The sequence below is a fragment of the Elephas maximus genome, chromosome 13, assembly GCF_024166365.1.
Source record: "Elephas maximus indicus isolate mEleMax1 chromosome 13, mEleMax1 primary haplotype, whole genome shotgun sequence".
NCBI lineage: Eukaryota > Metazoa > Chordata > Mammalia > Proboscidea > Elephantidae > Elephas > Elephas maximus.
The window spans coordinates 44,523,911-44,549,748 of record NC_064831.1 but is presented as its reverse complement, the minus strand read 5'-3'; the positions used below and the strand labels follow the sequence as shown (position 1 = coordinate 44,549,748).

The 25,838-nt window shown below is 39.1% G+C and overlaps 1 protein-coding gene across 1 annotated transcript in view; it reads right to left on the bottom strand.

Annotated features, from left to right (window-relative positions):
- The window catches only part of UNC13C (unc-13 homolog C), a 676,763-nt gene that overhangs the window by 606,440 nt on the left and 44,485 nt on the right, over positions 1-25,838 (bottom strand). Inside the window, exon 3 of the mRNA XM_049852627.1 lies at positions 22,461-25,687. Coding sequence (XP_049708584.1) covers positions 22,461-25,431 — 2,971 coding nt within the window. The 5' untranslated portion in view covers positions 25,432-25,687. The remainder of the gene's footprint in view (positions 1-22,460; positions 25,688-25,838) is intronic.

Below are 25,838 nucleotides of genomic sequence, written 5' to 3'. Positions count from 1 at the left end.
CAGTCTCTTTAACAAATGATGCTGGCATAGCTGGATATCCATCTGCAAAAAAATGAAACAAGACCCATACCTCACACCACCCACAAAAACTAACTCAAAATGGATCAAAGACCTAAATATAAAATCTAAAACAATAAAGATCATGGAAGAAAAAATAGGGACAATGTTAGGAGTCCTAATACATGGCATAAACAGTATAAGAAACATTACTAACAATACACCAGAAGAGAAACTAGATAACTGAGAGCTCCTAAAAATCAAACACTTACGCTCATTGAAAGACTTGACCAAAAGAGTAAAAAGACAACCCACAGCCTGGGACAAAAATTTTGGCTACAACAAATCTGATCAGTGTCTAATCTCTAAAATCTTCAAGATACTGGAAAATCTCAACAACAAAAAGACAAATAACCCAATTATAAAATGGGCAAAGGATATGAACAGGCACTTCACTGAAGAAGACGTTCAGGTGGCTAACAGATACATGAGGAAATGCTCAGGATCATGAGCCATTAAAAAAAAAAAAGAGAAATGTAAATCAGAACTACCACGAGATACCATCTCACCCCAACAAGGCTAGCAGTAATCCAAAAAAACACAAAATAATAAATGTGGGAGAGGTTGTGGAGAGACTGGAACACTTACACACACTGATGGTGGGAATATAAAATGGTACAACCACTTTGGAAATTGATATGGCATGTCCTTAAAAAGCTAGAAATAGAACCACCGTACCATCCAGCAATCCCCCTCCTTGGAATATATCCTAGAGAAATAAGGGCCGTCACACAAATATATATGTACACCCACGTGCATTTCAGCACTGTTCACAATAGCAAAAAGATGGAAACAACCAAGGTGACCATCAGTGGATGAATGGATAAACAAATTGCGGTATATTCACCCAATGAAATACTCTGCAACAATAGAGAACAACAATGAATCTGTGAAACATCTCATAACATGGATGAATCTGGAAGGCATTATGCTGAATGAAATTAGTCAGTCACAAAACGACAAATATTGTATGAGACTACTATTAAAAGAACTTAAGAAAAGGTTTAAACACAGAAGAAAACATTCTTTGATGGTTACAAGGGTGGGGAGGGAGGGAGGGGGTATTCACTAATTAGATACTAGTCAAGAATTATGTTAGGTGAAGGGAAGGACAACACACAATACAGCGGAAGGCAGCACAACTGGACTAAACCAAAAGCTAAAAAGTTTCCTGAATACAACCAAACCCTTCGAGGGACAGAGTAGCAGGGGCAGAGGTCTGGGGACCATGGTTTCAGGAGACATCTAGGTCAACTGGCAGAACAAAATGTATGAAGAAACTGTTCTGCATTCCACTTTGGTAAGTGACACCTGGAATCTTAAAAGCTAGTGAGAGGCCATCTAAGATGCATCAATGGTCTCAACCCACCGGGAACAAAAGAGAATGAAGAACACCAAAGACACAAGGAAAATATGAGCCCAAGAGACAGAAAGGGCCACATAAACCAGAGACTCCATCAGTCTGAGACCAGAAGAACTAGATGGTACCTGGCTACTACCAGTGACCGCCCTGACAGGGAACACAACAGAGAATCCCTGATGGAGCAGGAGAAAAGTGGAATGCAAACCTCAAATTCTAGCAAAAAGACCAGACTTAATGGTCTGACTGAGACTGGAGGGACCCCAGAGGTCATGGCCCCTGGACTGTCCATTAGCCCAAAACTAAAACCATTCTCAAAGCCAACTCTTCAGACAAAGATTAGACTGTACTATAAGACACTATATATATATACATATATATATAGGGTCGCTATGAGTCGGAATTGACTCGACGGCACTGGGTTTTTTTTATAAGACACAAAATGATACTGGTGAGAAGTGTGCTCAAGTAGACGCATGAGACTATGTGGGCAGCTCCTGCCTAGAGGCCAGATGAGAAGGCAGAGGAGCTGGGTGAATTGACACAGGACATACAGGGCAGAGAGAAAGAGTGTGCTGTCATATTGTAGGGAGAGCAACTGGGGTCATACAACAATATGTGTACACATTTTTGTACAAGGAACTGACGTGAATTATAAACTTTTACTTAAAGCACACACACACAAAAAAGAATTGGGGCATATCCAAAGTAATGATATTTCTGCGACCTCATTCAGAAATATTTTAACTTTTCCTTTTTTTTTTCTTTTTGAATTTTCAGATTTTCATTCTAATACTGCTAAATAGTGCCGAAGTATTTTGCATTTTCGTTTCTTTCTATAAACCATGTGATGAACTCTGAGGCAATTAGTCTTATCGTTAATTGCATCTATGGCAAGGTGAAGTGAACAGCTATTTTAATAGCAGCATTCTTTTATTGCAACTAAGCGTTTGCTTTATAGCTGACTACAAGAGGAGAACCAGATTCTAGTAAATTCCTAACATAATTGCCTGTGTGATCTTGGACAAATCATCCAGCCTTCAGGCTCTCCTTTCCCTCAACTGTTGAATGATGGAACTGGCCTAAATGAACCAGAAGGTCCCTTCCAATCTAAAAAATGCCACATTAAATCTACATATCTTTTCTTGTCTGCTATTGCACTTGAAAAGAGAGAGTTCAGGTTTTCAAAACATTGGATAATTTATGCTAAATGGGAGAAGCCCTGGTGGTGCAGGGATTGAGCACTCAAGTGCTAATCAAAAGGTTGGCAGCTCAAACCCACCAGTTGCTCTGTGGAAGAAAGATGTGGCAGTATGCTTCCATAAGATTTACACCCTCGGAAACCCTATGGGGTAGTTCTACTCTGTCCCATAGGTTGCTATGAGTGGGAATGGGCTCAGTGGCAGTGAGTTTGGGTTTGGGTGTGCTAAACAGAGTATGGCAAGTAAACAACTCTTTAATAGTTATTTACATTTCAAACACCAGTAATCATTCCCCAGTCCAGTGAGGAAGCTTAAGAGGTTGGAAAAGTTTCTTTGAAGAGTCGGCTTCTAGGCTTGTCCGAGCATCCCTCATACTTATTCAGCCCTATAATTGGAAACCCTGGTGGTGTAGCGGTTAAGAGCTACAGCTGCTAATTAAAAGGCTGGCCGTTCAAATCCACCAGGTGCTCCTTGGAAATCCTATGGGGCAGTTCTACTCTGTCCTGTAGGGTTGCTGTGAGTCCGAATCAATTCGACGTCGACAGATTTTTTGGTTTCATAATCAAAGGCACCTAACAACAACAACATGATCAAAGGAGTGTTTTCTTATCAATCTGATTTGATTTACCTTGACATGGAAATGATTGCCTTATGGTTGCCTTTCCCATAACGTGCTTCACTACCTAGATCATTCATACTAAAACTGAGAAATGCCAGTGAAATCAAAATCGTCAATAGAATCAAATTTTGGCAATAAATGAATGCATTCATAACTCAATAATACTACTCAGCACAAAGTAATCATCTGACCTTCAGCTGTGAATCAGATGTATTTCCTCCCTCCATAATCTTTCTCAGTCTCTAAGACATTTACAGTTATGTCTTTGCTTTAAGAAAAGGAAATCATTCTAATTAATACTTCCTGTCACTGTTTAAGTTGTTGGCAGAAAAGCAAGCTACCTGAGCAACAAATCATGAGGAGCTGTCATTGTTAGATGCCATCAAGACAGTTCCAACTCAGAGCGACTCTGTGTACAACAGAATGAAACACTGCCTGGTCCTGCACCATCCTCACAATTGTTGTTACGCTTAAGCCCATTGTTGCAGCTGCTGTGCCAAACCATCTTGTTGAGGGGCTTCCTCTTTTTCACTGACCCTCCATTTTACCAAGTATGATGTCCTTCTCCAGGGACTGATCCCTCCTGATAACATGTCCAAAGTATGTGTGACGAAGCCTCACCATCCTTGCTTCTAAGGAGCGTTCTGGCTGTACAGCTTCCAAGACAGATTTGTTCGTTCTTCTGCCAGTCCGTGGTATAGTCAATATCCTTTGCCAACACCATAATTCAAATGTGTCAATTCTTCTAAAATCTTCCTTATTTATCACACAGCTTTCGCATGCATATGAGACGATTGAAAACACCATGGCTTGGGTCAGGCACACCTTAGTCTTCAAGGTGACATCTTTGATTTTCAACACTTTAAAGAGGTCCTTTGCAGCAGATTTGCCCAATGCAATGTGTCGTTTAATTTCTTGACTGCTGTTTCCATGGGTGTTGATTGCAGATCCAAGTAAAAAGAGACCCTTGACAACTTCAATTTTACTCCATTTATCATGATACTGCTTATTGGTCCAGTTGTGAAGATTTTGGGTTTCTTCATGTTGAGGTGTAATCCATACTGAAGGCTAAAGTCTTTGATTTTCATCAGTAAGTGCTTCAAGTCCTCTTCATTTTCATCAAGCAGGACTGTATCATCTGCATAAGGCAGGTTGTTAATGAGTCTTCCTCCAATTCTGATACCACATTCTTCTTCATATAGTCAAGTTTCTCATATTATTTTCTCAACATACAGATTGAATAAGCATGGCGAAAGGATACAACACTAATGTACAATTTCCTGAATTTAAACAAGCAGTATCCCCTTATTCTGTTAGAACGACTGCCTCTTGGTCTATATACAGTTTCTGCATGAGCATAATTAAGTGTTATGGAATTCCCATTCTTCTCACCGTTACACACAATTTGTTATAATCCACACAGTAGAATGCCTTTGCATAGTCAATAAAACACAGGTAAACATCTTTCTGGTGTTCTCTCCTTTCAGCCATGATTCATCTGACATCAAAATCTTTCTGGTGTTCTCTCCTTTTAGCCATGATCCATCTGACATCAGCTATGATTTCCCTCATTCCACGTACTCTTCTGAATCAGGCTTCCATTTATGGCAGTTCCCTGTTGATGTACTGCTGCAACAGCTTTTGGCTGATCTTCAGCAAAATTTTACTTGCACGTGATATTAATGATTTTGTTCTATAATTTCTGCATTCTGTTGGATCACCTTTCTCTGGAATGGGTACAAATATGGATCTCTGCCAGTTGGTTGGCCAAAATAGACAAGTGAGCACTGCCAGTGTTGCATCCATTTGTTGAAACATCTCAGTTGGTGTTCCATCAATTCCTGGATCCTTTTTTTCACCAGTGCCTTCAATGCAGTTTGGCCTTCCTCCATCAGTACCATTGGTTCTTGATCATATGCTACCTCCTGAAATGGTTGAACATCAACCAGTTCTTTTTGGTACAGTGGGTGTGTGTATTCCTTTCATCTTCTTTTGATGCTTCCTTCATCATTCAATATTTTACCCATAGAATCCTTCAGTATTACAACTCGAGGCTTGAATTTTTTTCTTCAGTTCTTTCAGCTTGAGAAATGTTGAACCTGTTCTACTCTTTTGACTTTCTGACTTCAGGTTTTGCACACTTCATTATAATACTTTACTTTGTCTTCTTGAGCTGCCCTATGAAATCATCTGTTCAGCTGTTTTACTTCATCATTTCCTCCATTTGCTTTAGCTACTCTACGCTCAAGAGCATGTTTCAGAGTCTCTTCTGACATCCGTTTTGGTCTTTTCTTTCTTTCCTGTCTTCTTAATGATCTTTTGCTGTCTTCATGTAATATGTCCTTGATGTCATCCTACAACTCGTCCCATCTTCTGTCATTAGTGTTCAGTGTATCAAATCTATTCTTCAGATGGTCTCTAAATTCAGGTGGGATATACTCAAGGCTGAATTTTGGCTCTTGTGGACTTGCTCTAATTTTCTTCAGCTTCAACTTGAACTTTCAAGTGAGTAATTGATGGCCTGTTCTGCCGTCAGCCCCTGGCCTTGTTCTGACTGGTGATATTGAGCTTCTCCATCGTCTCTTTCCACAGATGTAGTTGATTTGATTCCTGTGTATTCCATCTTGCAAGGTCTCTGTGTATAGTCGCCATTTGTGTTGTTAAAAAATGGTAATGAAGAAGTCATTGGTCTTGCAAAATTCTGTCGTACGATTTCCAGCATCATTGCTATCACCAAGGCCGTATTTTCCAACTACTGCTCCTTCTCCTTTGTTTCCAACTTTTGCATTCCCATCAACAGTAATTATCAGTGCATCTTGATTGCATGCTTGATCAATTGCAGACTGCAGAATTTGGTACAAAATCTTCAATTTCTTCATCTTTGGCCTTCATGTTTGGTGTGTAAATTTGAATAAGTTTAATTAACTGATCTTTCTTGCGAGACTTTATGTCTATTATCCTATCACTGACAACTTTGTACTTCAGAACAGATCTTGAAAAATTCTTTTAAGGATGAATGTGATGCTCTTCAATTTGTAATTCCTGGCATAGTAAACCATATGATTGTCTGATTCAAAATGACCAATGCCGGTCCATTTCAGGTCACTAATGTCTAGGATATCGATTTTTATGCATTCTGTTTCATTTTTGACAACTTTCAACTTTCCTAGATTCATACTTCATACATCCCATGTCCTGATTATTAAAGAATGTTTCAGCTGTTTCTTCTCATTTTGAGTCATGCCACTTCACTACTCATTTGTCAGTTTGTCATGCTGTGGTGGTTTGCATGTTGCTGTGATACTGAAAGCTATGCCACCACTATTTCAAATACCAGCAGGGGCACCCGTGGTCGTCAAGTTTCAGTAGAGCTTCCAAACTAAGACAGACTAGGAAAAAGGACCTGAAGGCCTACTTCTGAAAAAATTGGCCAGTGAAAACCTTATGAATAGCAGTGGAACACTGTCTGATATAGTGCCAGAAGGTGAGGCCCTCTGGAAGGTACTCCAAATATGACTGGGGAAGAACTGCTGCCTCAAAGTAGAATTGGCTTTAATGACGAGGATGGAGTCAAGTTTTCGGAACCTTCATAAGGAGTAAGCACTTGCATAATAATTTGGTGTTGCAATAAATAAAATTTATTACAAAGTTCATGAATGATATGCAAAACTTTGTTCTGCATAATAATTGGTTTTAATAATGAGATGACATTTTAAGCAGATAATATACTTGCTGGTGGTTATGGTTATTTTTAAGAAGCCCTGGTGGCCAAATGGTTAAGCACTCAGCTGCTAAATGAAACGTCAGTAGTTTGAATCCATCAGTGGCTCACTGGAGAAAAGACCTGGTGATCCACTCCCTTAAAGATTACAGTTTAGGAAAAACTTTGGGCTGTTCTACTCTGCCTTATAGTGTCACCGTGAATTGGAATCAACTTGACAGCACATGAAAAGAACAGCAATGGTTGATTTAATGCAGCCAGATCAAAGTGTTACTGTATTTGACCCTAATTTTATCTTTCTAGAATGTTTATAGGAGGCATTGATGAAAGCCATTTCTCCAGCTATATGTAGAGTTAGGTCATTATGCATGCACGCACATGCCTACATACAAATACACTCTGTGCCCCTTTCCAAATAATTGATGTAGAGATCATGCTCTCTGGTTCTTTCCATGTCCATTCTAACTCCCCTAAAATACAGAAGCTTCAAATTCTTCAAAGATGATTTCATTCAAGTCCATCTTTATATGTGTTCAGTTGCTAATATTGTGTTATTTCAGGATATTTGGACAAGTTCTGCCCTCCAAAAACTATACCCCACCTGTTTGCCAATGCTTAGATTGCCTTTATCAGCAGAAAATCTGTCATTCTATAATGAAGGAGCAAAAGGCATCAAATGCAAACATCCCCAGGATATTCAACTTATTAACTGAAAATCAATTACGATAAATATCAAAGTCATTCTACAAAGCAAGGTTTGGAAGGGCAGGGGAGGATGAAGCAGAGAGCATGTGGTTACAGGACCCTTGATAGCTGGAAGACATGGCACTGCCAGTTCAGGGGGGAAAAGCTGGTAAGAAGCCCCATTCATTTACACACAACTTTGCCCTGTTGATTTTCAACAAGCACAGAGGTGTTTTTGCTCATTTACTACTGTCATTAACAATAAGTTCTAACCCAATTGCCTTCATTGTCTTAGATTATTGCTAAGGCCCCTCAGATCAAGGTATTCTTATTGTAATTACAGTGATTATGCTTTTTCCACAATTACCTTCATATTGTTTTCAAGAGGTTGTGTAGTAATTTAAGAGCAGGGGCAGGTATTGAAACCCTGGCTCTGTTTAAGATCAGTCAGCTAGCTAAGTGACATTCAACTTAATGTGGTAAGACACTGTTATCTCATCCATAAAACGGGGATATTAATAGTTACAACCTCAGGTCTTAGTTTGGGTCTCCCAAAAATATAGCCTGGGACAAGCCCATGAGGGTAGGTAGTGTATTTGGGAGGCAGACCCTGGAAGCATGAATAAAAGAATGAGAAGAAAGGAACAAAGAAGGAGGGAACTCCAATATAAGGATTCATTACTGAGGTTGTCACTGGAGGCAATGGGACTTGATTCAGCCAGGACTTCCAGAAATGTTCCAGTGGCCACCCTGAATTGTCTTTGTGAAAGATGAAAGGTTATATTCATATAAAGTATAAACTGCTGACCTCTTCTCTTTGTGGACTGCTGAGCAGAATCATTCAGTATTCGAGAAGGTTTTGGGGCAGAAATCCTAAAGTCTCAAAGTGTTCGCTAAGGTGGGACACTGCCAGTGAAAGATGAGGCTGAGTCCATATGCTATTCTCCACTACAGCTGCAGCTAAAATTAGGAAAGTCATGAAGAGCAACATGGGTTTCCAGGGACATTAGCTGTATTTCCTGAGGTCGTGTGGAGACTTAAATAGGAAAATGCATGGATAGTACCTCTTTTTATCATATAGTTTGGGTTGAGTAAATGTTAGTTATTATTTTTATTGTTATGACTTCATTTTATTTTCTGAACTTATTATTAGTAACTTGGTCATTAGTCATTCAGTTATTTATTTATCTTGTCTATGTTTTCTCCTCTCATTATAACTATGATCTCCTTGACAGCATTCAGGTAGGTGTCAACAAATATTTTTTAATGAACAATTGAATGATAATGTATGAAGGCAGGAGACTCCTTAGTCTATTTCTTTTGTTATTACCCACAATGCCTCTCAAGACAGTAAGCTCAAGAGATAATTCTGAATTGACCCGAACTAGACTATAACCCTATCAAGCAAAGAATCCATGTCTCTTGTATCTTTTTTCTCTTCCCTATTGCCCTCATCTTAATTCTATCATACTTCTAGCACTAATAAATATAGGTGGACTTACTTGGTTCTCTATTTTGAAACTTTCCCAAGGCAAATCAGTTGACAACAAGCCAGAGAGTTCAGGCAGTTGCATGTTTTTATGTTCTATGAAAATATCAATAACTGTAGCCATTAATACTGTGTCAGGTTCTATCAGGCTCCCTGTGCCCACAGTCTTTCAAACCATATGAATAATCAGATAATTGATCACTTTCCAAAAATGCATTCTGGATAGTTATTTTACTTCAGTTAAGAAATATATAAGAAGGTAATTGTAGCATTTGGCTTCTGGCTCATATTTCTCAGAAATACTTTAAGATAAAAGGAAGAAGTCTTTGTCCTTTTCAGACGAGGTTGTCTATCTTATTAATTACTTACAGGGTTGACTGGAAGCCTATCTTATCATTTTTATTTATTGTATTTTTTGGCCACATAGAGATACTATTATTACCTGCATTTTGTTACTGAGAAAACGGAGCCACAGACAAGTTAAAGAACTTTCCCAAGATCATACGCTTGTAGGCTGACTCCAGAATGCCTGCTTGGCTGTGCTTGGCTGCTTATACTTGCCTGGGCTGCCTCACTGTTGGTTACTGGTGGGCACTGTGTAAGATGCCAAGGCAGCCCCTGCTTCCTGTGAACTGATAGCCTACTGAAGGAAGCAACAAGAAAGCAGACGTTTTCAGTAAAATGGTCTTACTGTTTTTTCAATCCTACCTTAAAAGTAAGAGAAGGATGGTTTTACAGTTTTGCAGATCTCTATGTGTTTCTGAATACAGAGAGGAGATAAGTTGGGGAGAAGGGTGCAGAGACAGAAGACCAGTTAGGAACCTCTAGTGATAGTGATAGTTCAGACAAGATATAATGGAACTATAACTAGGGTAGAGGTAATGGAGGTTGAGAGAATTTGTTGTACCTGAGAGATAGTTAGGAGGTAAAATTTAGGGCTTATTATATGATTGAGTTTGGAGGTATATGTGTACCCCAAATAATAAAATTCACTTTGACTAATAAAAATAGAAAAGAGTTGCATTGGGAAGATCATAGAATCAACTGGAAGTCTCAAGAATCAGGCTAGAGACATAGGAGTTAAAGTGGCGTAAGACACAGCCGAGATCACCACAGCGAGTTCACCACTCCTGGCACCCACTACCACTGTATTCTTGATTCCACACACAAGCTAATATGTAATTTCTAATTATCGCTACCTTACATCACTCCTTTCACATTCAAAGTACTGGGCAGAATCTTCCAATTAGCCAGATCTAAGCCAAGGCTGTCAGGGGTGGGAAGAAGCAACGTCCAGCTCTTTTCAGCTTCTGCAGTAGGACACAGGGTACGACTTCCCTCCAAAGGTTCACATATTGGAAGAAAGAAATAAAGGAATTCAGATGCTAGGCATCCAAAAATTGGGCAAATGTCCACTTCAATGTAACAAGGAAGGAGCCAAGGAGGAAGACTCTCTGACCTGAGTGCATAGGAGGATGGTGGTACCATTTACCGAAATACGGTTGGGAGGAGAATCCTGATTAGGCAATGGTGAGAGAGAAGAATTCAGTGGTAGAAATTAGTTTGAAGATAGCAGTACAGCCTTTTCCTTGATAGGACTACAGTCTACTTCTGATCATTACATGCATACTGTATCTCTTTGATTGCTTTCCATGATTTCTAGGAGAAAAATCAAAATCCCCAAAATGATCCACAAAACTCAGAAAAATCTGGCTTCTGCTTCTTGCACCAGATTTATCTCACACCATTCTTCACCTGGCTTGATGCTGTCTAGTCACACCCAGTTCTAAGGTCCTCAAATGTGTTACAATATTTTCTGCCTCAGGACCCAGACCCATGCTGTCATCTTTGCCTAGAATGCTCTTTTTTTCTTTCTCTTAGCCTATTTCATTGTATTCATTCTTCTTATTGCAGATAAAATATCATTTCCTCAGAAAAACCTTTTCTAAACTCTAATATGCTCTCCTCACACTTTGTATTTACTACTATAGCACTTATCAAAGTTTATAATTATTTGTTTGTGTAATTTTAAAATTAATTAATCTCACCTATTTAATGGATCAAATATGATTTGCTAGGTGGCACAAATAGTTAAGAGCTCAACTACCAGAGGTGCCTCAGAAGACAGGCCTAGCAATCTGCTTCTGAAAGGTCGCAGCCTTGAAAACCCTATGGAGCAATTCTACTCTGCACATGCAGGGTTGCCATGAGTTGAAATCAACTCGACATCAACTAACAACAACATATCCCAAATGCCCAGCCAGGCAATTAAATATTGAAGACCTAATGAATGAGTGGGTGAGTGAAGGTACAAATACAATAGCCTGGGTCTGAAGAGGGGAGAGTTAGCCCAAAGACATTGATTTGGAATCATCAACACACAGACGGTAACTCAAGCCAATGGAGCAAATGTAATCACTCAGAAAAGAGTGGGGCGGGGGGGAGACTTTCCCTCTAACTAAAAGGACATTGGGTCAGAAATCTGTATTTTTAATAAGTACCTACAGGTGATTCTCATCATTTTAGAATCTATGAATCACTAAGTCCAGGAGTCAGCAGAGGAATTTTCTTTGCACAGCCCCAGAGGCTTGTTACATGCCAGATGTTCTAACTTCCAGAAGAAAGAAGTACAAATGCGCAAAAGGAGCTAAGAGCATGTTGCTGTCTGAAGAATATCAGAGTAGGAATCAAATGTCTTGGGCCTGACTCCTGGTACCATTACTTGCTAGTTTTACAGTTTACGTAACTACTGGTAATTAACTTGAAAGAACATAGATCCGGGATTTAGTCACTGGCTCCAGTCTACTTCATTGATATTTTATGAAAATTCTATATATGTAATAGCTAACTTTTTAAAAAATATTATAATCACTTTGCGTCTTTAGAAAATGCAAAGGGAATGTTGACCAAGTAGGAAATTTCCTACAAGATAGTAAAATACCATATTAACCATTAAGTAATTCACATTTTCTGTGTGTGTGTGTGTGAGTGTGAGACTGTGTGGGCCTTCAGCTGTAATCACTAAAGAACAGAAATAGAAAAGCTAAAATCATGGGCTTTCTACAAGACACAGCTAAGCATCAGAACAGGCATTATGAAAAGAGTAAGCTTGACTTACATCCTTGGAAAATAAGAAGATTATATTCAATCTGTCATTTTGTGTTGGCACTATTATATGTAGTCAACAATTTTTTTTATCACAAGTTACACAGAAATGACACCTGAATAATCATGTCACCTATAATAATATCCTATAAAATGGGAAAATGGTGTGATAGCTTGTGTTCTGGGCTTATGATTTGGGAAGATAGCTTGTAATTGCAGCTCTTATGACAAATTGGTGTTGTCAGGTAAATCAACATTTTGCCACCTTGGTTTCTCCACCTTGTAAAGCTGAATACCAATATTAATTTCTGAACTAATAAACTAAGCAACATAGGGTAGCAACTAAGTGCATAGAATTGGAAGAGGAATGCCTGGGTCCAAATTCTGGCTATGACATTTCTTAGCTTTTTTTCCCCTTGGGTAATTTATAGTATCTCTGTTGTTTAACCAAAGAATGGAGATAATAATGCTATGCACCTCATAGAGTTGTTATGAGGATTATATGACTTGATATAGTATAAAATATTTAGAATATTGTCTGGCACATAAGGAAGTACTAAATAAATGTTAGCCATTATTAAGCTACCTACCTTACAGGGTTCCTAAGAAAACTAATGAAAGTGTGTGTGTGTGTGTGTGTGTGTGTGTGTGTGTGTGTTCTTTTAGTCATCTAGTGCTGCCATAACAGAAATATCACAAGTGGATGGCTTTAACAAAGAGAAATTTATTCTCTAACAGTAAAGTAGGCTAAAAGTCCAAATTCAGGGCGTCAGCTCCAGGGGAAGACTTTCTCTCTCCCTCGGCTCTGGAGGAAGGTCCTTGCCCTCAACCTTCCCCTGGTTGAGGAGCTTTTCAGGTACAAGGACCCCATGTCCAAAGGACACACTCTGCTCCTGGTGCTGCTTTCTTGGTGGTATGAGGTCCCCAGCTCTCTGCTTGCTTCTCTTTCCTTTTATCTCTTGAGAGATAAAAGGTGGTACAGGCCACACCCAAGGGAAACTCCCTTTACCTTGGATCAGGGAGGTGACCTGAGTAAGGGTGGTGTTACAATCCCACCCTAATCCTCTCAACATAAAAATACAATCACAAAATGGAGGACAACCACTCAATGTTGGAAATCATGGCCTAACCAAGTTGACACATATTTTTGGGGGGACACAATTCAATCCATTACACTCTACCCTTTGGCCCCCAAAAATTCATGTCTTGCAACATGCAAAACGTATTCACCGCATCATATCATAGCAAAAGTCTCAACTCTAAGTCCAAAATCCAAAAATTCCTCTTCATCTGTGAAATCTGGAATACAAGTTATCTGCTTCCAAAGGTACAATGGCAGAACAGGCACAAGCTAAACATTTCCATTACAAATGGGAGAAATTGAAGGAAAAGAAGGGATAACAGGAACCAAGCAAGTCAGCAGAACACATTACATTAGCCCTCAAAGCTTTGAAAATAATCCTCCAGACTCTAGGCATTGGCCACACTCAGCAGATTTTGAGTGGAAGCCCCTCAGCCTTGGGCTTCAACTCCACCTTCCAGGCCCACTGGTACTGCAACTCTGTTCCTTCAGCTTTAGGTGCACCATTCTCCTCAGCCATCTGAGTGGCAACTCCATCCTTAGAAACACCAGCCATGGCTCCACCCTTCGAAACCCCTGAGGTCATGGCCATGCCTTTTGAGACTGGGACAGCTCAGCTTTTTGTGTTCCTTTTCTCTTCAGCTTCAGCTTCATGGTTTCTTGTCCTTTTAGCTTCTTGGGCCTCATGCCCACATCTGCCCCACTGGGACAAGTGTTCCAAAGCTCAGTAGCTTCACTGATAAGCATCTGGAGGCACCCCACTCCACTGGGAGGTCTCCTACACACAGGCATTCAGCTCTCTCGCTTCATGAGTTGGCTGTAGCACTGGTCCCCTGGTTCTGCCACTGCTGGTTCTCTGCTGTTACCACTTCTCTGCTGCTGCAGATTCTCTGCTGCGCTGGTCCTCTGTCACTGTGGCATTTCTATCCATTCACAGTTTCAAAACTGATTCTACATTTTAGGTATCTGTTAGAGCAGCACCCCACTCTCGGTACAAAATTCTGTCTTAGTCATCTAGTACTGCCATAACAGAAATACCACAAGTGCATGGCTTTAACAAAGAGAAATTTATTTTCTCATGGTTAAGTAGGCTAAAAGTCCAAATTCAGGGTGTTGGTTCCAGGGGAATACTTTCTCTCTCTGTCTGCTCTGGAGGAGGGTCTTTGTCTTCAATCTTCCCCTGGTTAGGGAGCTTCTCAGGTGTTCCAATTTGGAAGCCATTTACAAGTTTGCTTGCTGAAAGTGAAGAGGACTTGAAGCACTTACTGATGAAGATCAAAGACCACAGCCTTCAGTATGGATTACGCCTCTGCATAAAGAAAACAAAAATCCTCACAACTGGACCAATAAGCTACATTATGATAAATGAAGAAAAGATTGAGGTTGTCAAGGATTTCATTTTACTTGCTCCATAATCAACACCCATGGAAGCAGCAGTCGAGAAATCAAAAGATGTATTGCATTGGGCAAATCAGTGGCAAGGGATCTCTTTAAAGCGTTGAAAGCAAAGATGTCACTTTGAGGACTAAGGTGCGCCTGACCCAAGCCATGGTGTTTTCAATCGCCTCATATGCATGGGAAAGCTGGATGATGAATAAGGAAGACCGAAGGAGAATTGACACCTTTGAATTGTGGTGTTGGTGAAGAATATTGAATATACCATGGACAGCCAAAAGAACAAACAAATCTGTCTTGGAAGAAGTACAACAGGAATGCTCCTTGGAAGCAAGGATGGGAAGACTGCATCTCATATACTTTGGACATGTTGTCAGGAGGGATCAGTACCTGGAGAAGGACATCATGCTTGGTAAAGTAGAGGGTCAGCGAAAAAGAGAAAGACCTTCCATGATATGGATTGATAGTGGCTGTAACGATGGGCTCAGGCATAGTGACAATTTTAAGGATGGCGCAGGACTAGGCAGTGTTTCATTCTGTTGTGCACAGGGTGACTACGAGTTGGAACTGACTCGATGGTACCTAACAACAACAAATTTTTGAACCCTACAACATTTTCACTGTTTCTGTTCATGGCTACTCACTTGTGAATTTCCGCCCTACCTTCTTGTGAATTTCTTCCCTATCTTCTGTCAAAATTTTATACTCCTTAGAAACTACTGTTATTAGCACTTCCTCATCCCTAAAAAAGGCTTTAATGTGACAAGTGTCACGCTTCCGGATTTGCTAAACTTCATAACAACATAACACCATCTCTTAGCCCAAACTATTATCACTCACTTTTTGTTAACAGAAATCAATATTTACTTCACCATTAACACACAACTTGTTGACCTTATATGTATGCATGCACCATGTTCCTTCATTATAAGACTTGTCCACACAGGAATGGGACACCATAGAAAGAGATTCAGGCTTTGGATTCCATCAGGTGTACAATCAGATTCTATCAATATCTTTATTAGCTATATATTGTTGGACTATGTTTTGCCTCTGTTAGACTCAGCAGTCTCATTTGTAAATAGGCATAATATCACCTTTTTTTCCAAGGTTATATCAGAAACCAAAACAGTTGCCATTGAGTCAATTCCAAGTCATAGCAACCCCATGTGTGTCGGAGTAGAACTATGTTTCATACGGTTTTCAATGGCTATGATCTTTCAGAAGTAGATCACTAGCCAGGTCTGTCTTCCAAGGCTCCTTCCCAAGGTTTTAGTGACGATTAAATATGTACTTAACATATCTCAAACTGAATCTGATAGGAAGGCATTCAGTATACATGTTAGCTTCCATCCCTTTCTCTTAGTTCCATTTCAGACCAGTGTACACATTGAGACCTTCGGCTTCACATGGATTAATTTCCTTGTACATCCTATCATTTCCTGTCTTCTCTCTCAGCTGATTTACAAGTACACTTATCCCTTGAGTTCTAGCCATGTCTCCCAGAAGGATTACCCATTGGGCACTTCAGGTCTCAGCTGTAACAAGAAGTAGCCACCACAGCTGCTTCTCTGCTGCCCCTAGGGGCCCTTGGTCACTTCACCCCTCATAGGTCTCCTTTCTATACCACAGTCTGTTAAAAAACCAAAATAATCAATTTACATTATAGGTTACTCTAGAGTATTAAGAAGTAAACAGTACTAAAGCCAAAAGTTTATTGCTATGCCTTGCTTTTTAACAACTGGATTGTTTTTCTACTATTACCATTACTGCTGGGCTTGCTTTGAAGAAGATGTACATAGAAAAACTCAAACTTACAAAAACAGATAAAATATGGGATGATAGGATTTATTTGTAGTCTAAATTATCCACTTAATGTTTCCTACAGCAAAATTTCCTAGGGCTTATGAAATACGTGAGTTCTAAAATGTTCAGTTTACATACATCTTTTAAAGAACACATCTATTGCCTCTCCATGTTTTATTGTTTAGGTATTACCAAAGCCTTTTCATAAAATGTAATAATCTATCCCTCTGGAGGACTGGGAAATCATTCTTTATCTGTTTTTAAATTAAGAAAATGATGAACACGTTTTCCTTAGACTGATTCTACCCCTTCTTATTTAAAAAGAAGGAGAGATTAAACAAAGCTGCCTGAACAGGTGTACTATTTGCTACCAATGTTTGCAGCGCCATCTGAAAGTTCTCTGATGATCACCTGCATCAGAACCACCAGGGGGCACCCTAAAAAGGCATGCCCCACCCCTCCTGATCTGGGTTCTCTGCAGGTGAGGCCCAGGTACATTCTAAAGTTTGAGAAGCACTGCTTCACAGATTTGAGTCAGGGTGACAAACCCCACAGAAAACACTTCTTCATCATAAACACTAAGCCTGGAATTCAAGTAAATTCAACTAAGGTTTTAGAGATGTCTAGGTTACATCTTCATGGAAAGAATAGCTAATCTTCTCATAGATGTAACTAACTGAGCCAAAAGACGTCATATTTTCTCTCAGTTGTGCTTTCCCTAGTTAAAACCAACTAAAGTTATTCCACTATACTGAAATATGTATTCAAAATATGTCCTTTTGGTTGAAAGAAAGAAAATGAAAGCTATCTAAATTTCAAAATTCTCCACTTTAGGTGGAATTACATAGACAGCAACTTAGAAATGAGGCCAGAATTTATTTATCTATTCAACAAATGTTTATTGAGCATTTACTATGTCCCAGACACTGGGCCAGGTTCTGACACTGCAATAGCAATGGAAAGAAAAAAATCACTCCCTGACTTTTCGACACTCTCTGGTGGAAGAGACCTACAATAATCAAATAACCATATATACCTAAGTGTAGGAAACCCTATATATACCTAGGAAAGCACTTTTTTTTTTTTTTCACCTAAGTGTAAAAAGTGTAACTATGAATAGATGCTATGAGAACGAAGTATTGGAATTAACCTAGGGCTCATAAATTTCTAACTCCTCTAAGCAGAATTAAATCCTTTGACCCAGTAATTCCACATCTAAGAACATCATATCCTACATGCATATTATCTCATTTCCCAAATATAGATAGATGATGGTGCTGTACTGTTTGTGAGTTTGTAAGCAACTTAAATGCCCGTTAACAGGTGACTGGTCAAATAAATTATAGAACAACTATGTAGTGGAAAGCTCCATGTTATTAAAAAGAATGCAATAGGTATAAAAATGAAAAGAAAGTTCAAGTATACATTACATAAAAAAAGGTGCAGAACATGAATATATGACAGTATTAACATCATGTTAGAAAATGAAGAAAAGAGGTGTATGTGTGTCTGAAATTGATTACTTCTCTCTGAAGAATGGGAGGAGCTATTTCACTTTTGAATTTGGGGGATTTTGTTATATTATGTTTTCATTTGTGTATATGCATGGTGGTGGTTGTTTTATTACAAGAGCATCAATAATGAATAAAATTTTGGATACCTAATTCTAGCCCCTTTTATAGGCCCACCAAATCAAACTTTTCAATGATAGGATCCCCATAATCTGAAATTTTAAAACAACACCCAGGAACAATAAAAAAAATTACTATCCTTCCCCAGATGGTGAATGGCTAGATTGGGAAACACTGACCTAACATAATAAATTATCAACCTCAGGAAAGTGTTTATATATTCAATGTCATATCCTTATTTGGGAGCCAAAACGTTCCAACAAAGCTCTATAGGAATTCAGAAAATAAGGTGCATACCATGATTTTAAAAAAAGTTAGTGTAATAATTATGCTTAACTACTAATGTCACAGTCTTTTTCAGAAACCACAGACACCCTGTGAATAGCATTTCAAAAAAAATCAAGATTCTTGTTCTTCTACGAGAAAATCTTACTTCAAACAGGCTTTAGGCTCTAATTCCAAGTAAAGCGTACTCAGATTTTAAAAACATCATCCTCCAAGAAGTTGCTATAGCACAGTATTTATTGGGCTCTTCAAGCCTTGATTTATAAGATGATACAGGGATTTGAAGTAGAAAAACAGAGAATGTACTATTTCATGTCAAAACCTCAGTGTGTCAGAAAACATAGTGCTTTTCATACTATCACTGGTTTCTCATGAAAATTCTTTAGCTGGAATAAAACTAGTGACTGACTCTGTCCTCCATCTTTAATCATTTTTTTCCCAACTTAAAACATGAGTAAAACAATCTTTGAAGGGAGTAAGCATATGGCTGCTTTAAATAACTAAAATAACCATACATTTAATTCTGCTAGCTGTGTGACATTGAGTATGTTACTTAAGTTTTCAGCATCTCAGTTTCCTTATCTGTAAAATGGGATAATAACGGAACCAAGTTTACAGTGGTATTGTAAGATGTAGAAGAATGAAAATATCTAACACATACATCCCAGGAAAGTGCATGACACATAGTAGTGCTCCAGAAATGTAAGCCTTCCTCTCTAACCATGCTCTGAGCTCTCAGGAAATGTAGTCACAGTCTTATCAATTAAAGGCCCCAGTTTGAATACGGATCACACTCCAAAGCTTGTGCTTCTTATTTAGTATCCTGCCTGCCTCCTTTGATTCAGTCGTTCATCCAACAATTATTATTAGCTCAGTGCAATACCTGTATAAAAGCACTGGTCTAGGCACAGTGAAAATTGAAAGGATTAAAAAGACAAGATCTCTTGTATTTAGATTACAGTTTAGAAGAGAAAATGGACATAAATTGGTATTAAATAAGGTGGAAGCCAGTGGTAAGTGACAAGAAGATGCATGTAAATGGGAGCTCAGAGGAGACAGCGGTTAATCCCATGTAATGGGCAGTGAAGGACTAGAGGTGAGATATTAGAGAGGCACCACCATGGTGTGGGGTTCAGAGGAGACGAAAGTTAATCCCAGGTAATGAGCAGTGAAGGACTGGAGATGAGAGATTAGAGAGGCACCATCATAGTGTGGAGTTCAGAGAAGACAACAGTTAATGCAAGGCAATGGGCAGTGAAGGACTGGAGGTGAGAGATTAGAGAGGCACCACCATGGTGTGGGGTTTGGACCAGTTACACAAAGGTTACCATTCAGCAGGATTCAGCCATAAAGAAAGAATTTGACCTCATGGGTGTTTTTCTGGCTACACACATTCTAAGATCTCTTTCCCCACTAGCATGCTGTTCAAGGTGAAGTTTCTCAGAAACACTATTACCACAATATCTACATAAATAAACATTGGGATTTTAAAAAGTCCTCTTTACTAGAACCCTGAAAATGAGAGAGTTCAAATAAATAACTCAAATTTATAAGCCTATGATTCTATAAAGCTATGTCAGCGGACGAGCATCCCACAGGGTTTTACAGCACGAGCTCTACAGTCCAATCTGGCCAGGTTGGTAATAGAAAAAAGACAACACAGCTACCTAATGTTGACTGGAGCCACGGAGAGAAAAATCCATTGGCATCTGCCCAAAGCCCAGTAAGCAGATGGCCATAGGCACAAAAATAATCATGACAATTGGCACCTCATTGAGATGCTCCAAGCAGGGAAGGGGCCTGGAAAATGCCCTTTTTTGGCTGCCTTTCCTCCTGAGACATGTTGGTGGCACAGAGTAAGGAAAACTACCTAGGTGCTGCAAAGGGGTATACAGATAGCCTTTTAAAACTAGGCTACTTCAGCCTCCTGAGTGGTCAGTCTGGTACCTTTCGGCAACCAGAGTGCATCTTAAAGAAGTGTGTGCTGATTTCCCCTGGCACAGGAGATATTCAACAGATTCCATTCAAAACTGGTTCACCGGATAACAAGCCAAGCTCCAAGACTGCAGAGGAGTGTGAGTTCTCTACAGCCAGGCCTGGTGTGTCAGTTATATGACACAATATTGTTTTATCTGTTGTAGAATCTTTAAGTTGGTGGTGTATGGATAACCAAGTGCATTTATATTTTCCAAAAGTAAGTGCCATTAGTTGACAAGATTTGTAAGCTACTTGAAGGGTCATTTGCTGTAAAAGTATGCTTTGTAGAGGCTTGCTAAGTTGGAATTTTTTAAAAGTTGGTGAAGATCTATTTTTTTCTGAAACTGATGGCCTTATCTTTGTGATATGCCTAATATTTCAACTGGCATTGAAACATTCATCTATTATATCATAACACACACACACACACATACTCACACAATGCTCAGTATTATTTTGCATTTGAGACGACTCCTCTGAGCCAACAGCAAATATAATACAAAGCCAAACTGCTGCTCTGTGTCCCCAAAAATTTTCAGCTGAGCTTCAATAAGACATACATATAACTACCAAAAGTTGCTTTGAAATGAGATAGACATTATTCCAACATTAAATATATTTACGCAGCATTTGACTACTTTGCATTTTCAAATCAGTTTTAAATATACTTGAGAAGCCCCACCTCAAAAAAAAAAAAAAAAACTACAAAAAAATCACACCCAATGCCCACATTCCCAGTGACTTATGTTGTTCTTTAAGTGAATAACATTAGGCCATGTTGTTTTATATAGACAGGTTTTTAGAACAGAGAACTCTAATTGTTATTTCAAATGTCTTAGAGCCTGAAACAATTTACAATTAAAGTCTCTGATTATTCAATAATTCATTCATATTGACCAGAAAATGGCCAGTTTGGAGAAATATCTGATCACAGTTTTGGTCAAGAAAAAGAAGCTGCAATCGGCTACTGGCTGCAGTGATTACAGGATTTCATAATAGCAAGTAACACTCGATCACATAAATATATACCTTTAGGATACATAATGTGGAGTAAATTTTTGAATTAAAGATGTCAATGCCATAATCAGGCAAATATTAAAAATACATAATTCATTAAAATATATAACAAACTAAAAGATATAAAGTGATAAGCAGGCAAAATGGTTTGGGATATGTGCAGATCAAGATTGCTGTATAGATGAAACATTTACCTGTAACTGCTTTTCAAAAGTATATGATCTAAAACTCATCTTCCAGGAAATTAAGTAAAATTGTTAGGTAAGGTACTCTTTTCATTTTCATAATGGGTGAGGATTTTCACTCAACTCTTTAGGAGGAAACTTTTCTACTCTACTCCCTTACTGACTCCTCCTCAAAGAGTGACTTTTCTAATTAGGAATGTTGGATTAAAGGTCAGATTTATGCCTGGCCTGGGCTCTTGGCTCTGTTGTTCTCTTTCAGCTGCATCAGTAGGTAGTAAGGGAGGTCATGGTCCTCCATGGAACTGGCTAGAGTTGGCTGTGCAGACCCAGCTCTTCCTACTGGCAGGTCCCAACATGTAGATTTGATGACAGAAGGAGTAGTAAGTCTAAGAGTCCATCTTTCCAAAATTTTTTAAGATTAAAAAATTCTCACCATCCCTGTAAACCTAATTAAACCAAGGAGTAGACCCCAGACTGCTGACTTAAGGGGCTGCTCTTTGATTTCACTCATTCTTTCTTCAACAAATATTTGATGTCACAGAGTTGTTGGTTAATATGATATGGGTGTATGCCTAAGCCTAGTAGAGATCTTAATCCACAGTGTGTAGGGGAAAGTTAGGGCTCATTTCAATGTGACCTGCTTGACATATGCTTTAATTTTAAATCATCAAACCCAACATGTTAAGGGAACTCTTTGAGTATAATAAAATCGTTTTTAGAATAAGCATTTAAAATCATTGCAAATAAGTTATTTCTACCAAGAGTAAAAACAGAACATGCTGTAAAGAAACACCATTCAATGGTAAAACACAAGTAGCTTATAATGTAGTATTTAAACATAAGTACCTCCAGCCAGGATCTTCTCTTCCAACTCTGCCATTTGCTTCTTATAGGCTTTTAAAGCTGCTTCTTTAAAAGAAGGACAAATTTGCTTTGGCTTTATGATTTCCACTTGCTCTTCAGGAATGTTTTGGTTTTCATCTTCTCTTATTTCCATTTCCACTGATGTTTCATTTAATGGCTGCAGTCCCCCTTCACTAACCATATCATCTGCCTGACCATCATAACCCTCATCTTGTGGGGTTTCATAAGGAGTTTCATATGAAAGGTGATCATATTCTTGCATTTGTTCATCTGTTTCAGTAATACTAGTCCTGTTTTCTAATTTAGCAAGGACTTGTTCCATCACTTCTACATAATCTGTTTCATTGTCAGCCACTGGTTCACTGTAGTCCTCCTCCTCCTCTGCTTTATAGTAGTAGGGTTCTGTGTAGATATCAGAGTCAAGGGTGGTACTCGATTCATTTGCAGTTGATTGGGATAATGTCCGAAATCTCCCCATTAAGGAGGAGCCACTGTCCTCATAGCCACTGAGACTTTGTGTACTTTTGTTCCATACCACTTCCAAGGCTGATTTAGCCCTCTGTAAAGTAGACCCAAATTTTGGAAAGCTGAAAGTCTTATCGGAAAGGTCAATGCTTAATCGACTATGCCAAGATTTGGGTGGGGCATCCTCTGAATCATCGCTTTGCAATTCACTTTGACTTCTGTACATCATGGACAACTGGTTTTGATTTTGGTACAGTTCATTAGAATTAGCTTCCTGATAAGAATCATACAGACCAGCCCATCGACCTTGTGTTTCATTATCCAGTCCAGGACAAGGAGATGAGTTGTCATCTTGAGTTAAATCATAGCTCTCAGAGTCATCATGAAGGTCACTATGGCACTTTCCCAAGTCATCTAGGTCTTTATTGTAAACATCCAGCTGTTGGTCATAGTTAAAAGCTTCCGGGGTGGACGAATCCAAGCCTAAATCAGCTCCTTGCTCTACTTGATTCCACTCCTTCCATGGAGAAAGGTCTTCATGAAAAGAGAGCTGTGAATCACTGTAATGACTTTGGTCTGCAGAGGCACATACCATGCCATTACTCATTCCACTATCCACAGTTTCTGTGTTCTCAATTTCATTTTGTTCTTGGATACCCTGAATACTCCCATTCAAATGCTGGTCCTGGGGACTGTCATACAAATTAGGCGTGCCTTCCTGTTTCCTCTGCCAGAGTTCTCGGTCCGAAGATGACAGGAGGGAGCTTCCATTAGTTCTCGTGAAAAACTGGTTTTCTGAAAAATCCTCTGAGTAAGACTGACATAATTTGGAAAAATCTGATTCAGAGCGACTAAGTTTAGCAGTGAAAAAATCACTCTGGGAATGCCACAGGGGTGCTGCATTTGCATAATGGGTTGTGGTTTTCTTTTCCAAGTTATTCGATTGTTTCAATTGTGAGGAAATTTTATCATAATCTGATTTATTTTTAATTTTGCTGCCATTAGCAGTTTTATTCTTGGATCTAGAGTTGTGAGACTTTGAGCTTGACTTGGAAGAACTTCCTTTTGTTTGAAACTCTGACTTGGAAAGCACAGCATAAACGTTTCTATTGAGGTCAGATTCCAGCTCTCCATCACTGACATCGGGCGACTGCCAATTGTTCTTGATTTTGGGCTCCAGAGTAGACAGCTTTATATCCATGCTCTCATATGTCTGGGAGGATGGTATCCCTCTCTCTTTTCTTTCTCTGATGTCATGAGTGAGAATATCTGTTGAAATTCCGATTCCTGTTCCTTTGAGTTTGTATGATTTTTTTAAGACAAAATCCCTTTGCTGAGGGGTTTCGAAGTATACAAGTATGGGTCGAGGCTTTGCATTTGGACAGTCCCTTTGATGTCCTACCCTCTGTGCAAATTCAATTTTAATAGTATTTGGTGCATCTGAAAACCCCATTTTATCTATCAGAATTTGGTACACTACACTTTCAACATATTCAAATCTTTCTTCAGTCACATTTAAAAATCTCAGGCTTGCCTTGCTACCCATATGACCTAAGTGCTTAATATAATCATGGATGTCTCTGGTTTCCCTCCGAGACTGGACAAAGCCCGTACGAAGCTGTTCAATTTCACTTTGTACAACCTCCACGCTGCTGGAGATCTCATCGATGGAGTGTTTGAGAGCATTGACATGCCCTCGTAGTTCAGAAAGTTCCGTTTCAATCTGACTTATTCCCTGAAGTTCCTTAAAGATCATTTCCATGACATCATGTGTTTGGCTAATGCAGCCAGAGGAACTAAATCCTGGCTCAAGGGTGTTCGCCTTTGGGTTTCGTGCCGTTCTGTCCAAAGATTTGCTTCTTATACCCCAGGTTTTCTTCATTGTGCTCAATTCTGAATCAGAGGAGACACAATCTTGACTCTTCTTCCATTTTCTCAGTTTGCGTAAAGCTCCTAGTTTTAAGCTATGCAAAGTACGCTCCCCATCAGAGCTGCCCTCGGAGGGTGCAAGGCTGCTTGAACTTTTTCGATTACGTCTAACTGGCATCTTGTGTGTTGATTGTGCCTGGTTTTCAGTACTACTTCTTAGTTCACTTAATGATTCTGTGTAGGAACTCTCAATTGAAGACAGCTCTTGAAGCAGGTCCTCATTATCACCGTTGGTTACATTAATATTCTTTTGTAGGCCATTGGCAATAGCTGCTCGGTAACTGAAAGTTGGTGAGAGGGAAAATTCTCTATTAGCCTCGTCTTCTTCAGTGGATAAGTTTCGAGCAGATGAACACTTTGCAATCTTCTTTACAGTGCTTTTCAAGGTACTTGAAAATTTGGGGTGTTTAGTCTGGCCACCAGTAGGAAAGTCTTGGTCCTTTTTCTGCTGATAATTCTCTTTTTTTTTGGTTGAAAGTCCCAGTTTCTTTGTAAACATTCCTTTGCAAAGCTTATGTATGTAAGGTAAAATCAGGCTCTTGAAAAGACTGGCCACCATGGAGAGCAATTAATGCAAGCTTTTCTGCCCCAAAGAAATAAACAAGATATCAGGCTGAAAATCTGTAAGTCCAAGGTTAGCATCACTGTTCAGATGGTCTGTGAATCACCGAAAATAGCAGGAAGTGCAGCTATGGCTCTGCCACAATATCAATGTTCTTTGAAAACCAGAAGCAATTCTCCATTTATGAAAGACATTCTCTCCTGGAAGAGGGGCTTTGTGAATCTCTCCAATTCCACATAACTTCATGTAGTGTCTAAAAAAAAAGGAAGGTTAAAGTGAATATCAGAATTCAATGCTAGATTTATCCCATTTTCTACATTTTCCAAAAATATTCAAAATAATGTGTGAAAAATTAGAGAGGGGACGGGGAAATACCTGAATTTCAACACAGAGTTACTTTTAAA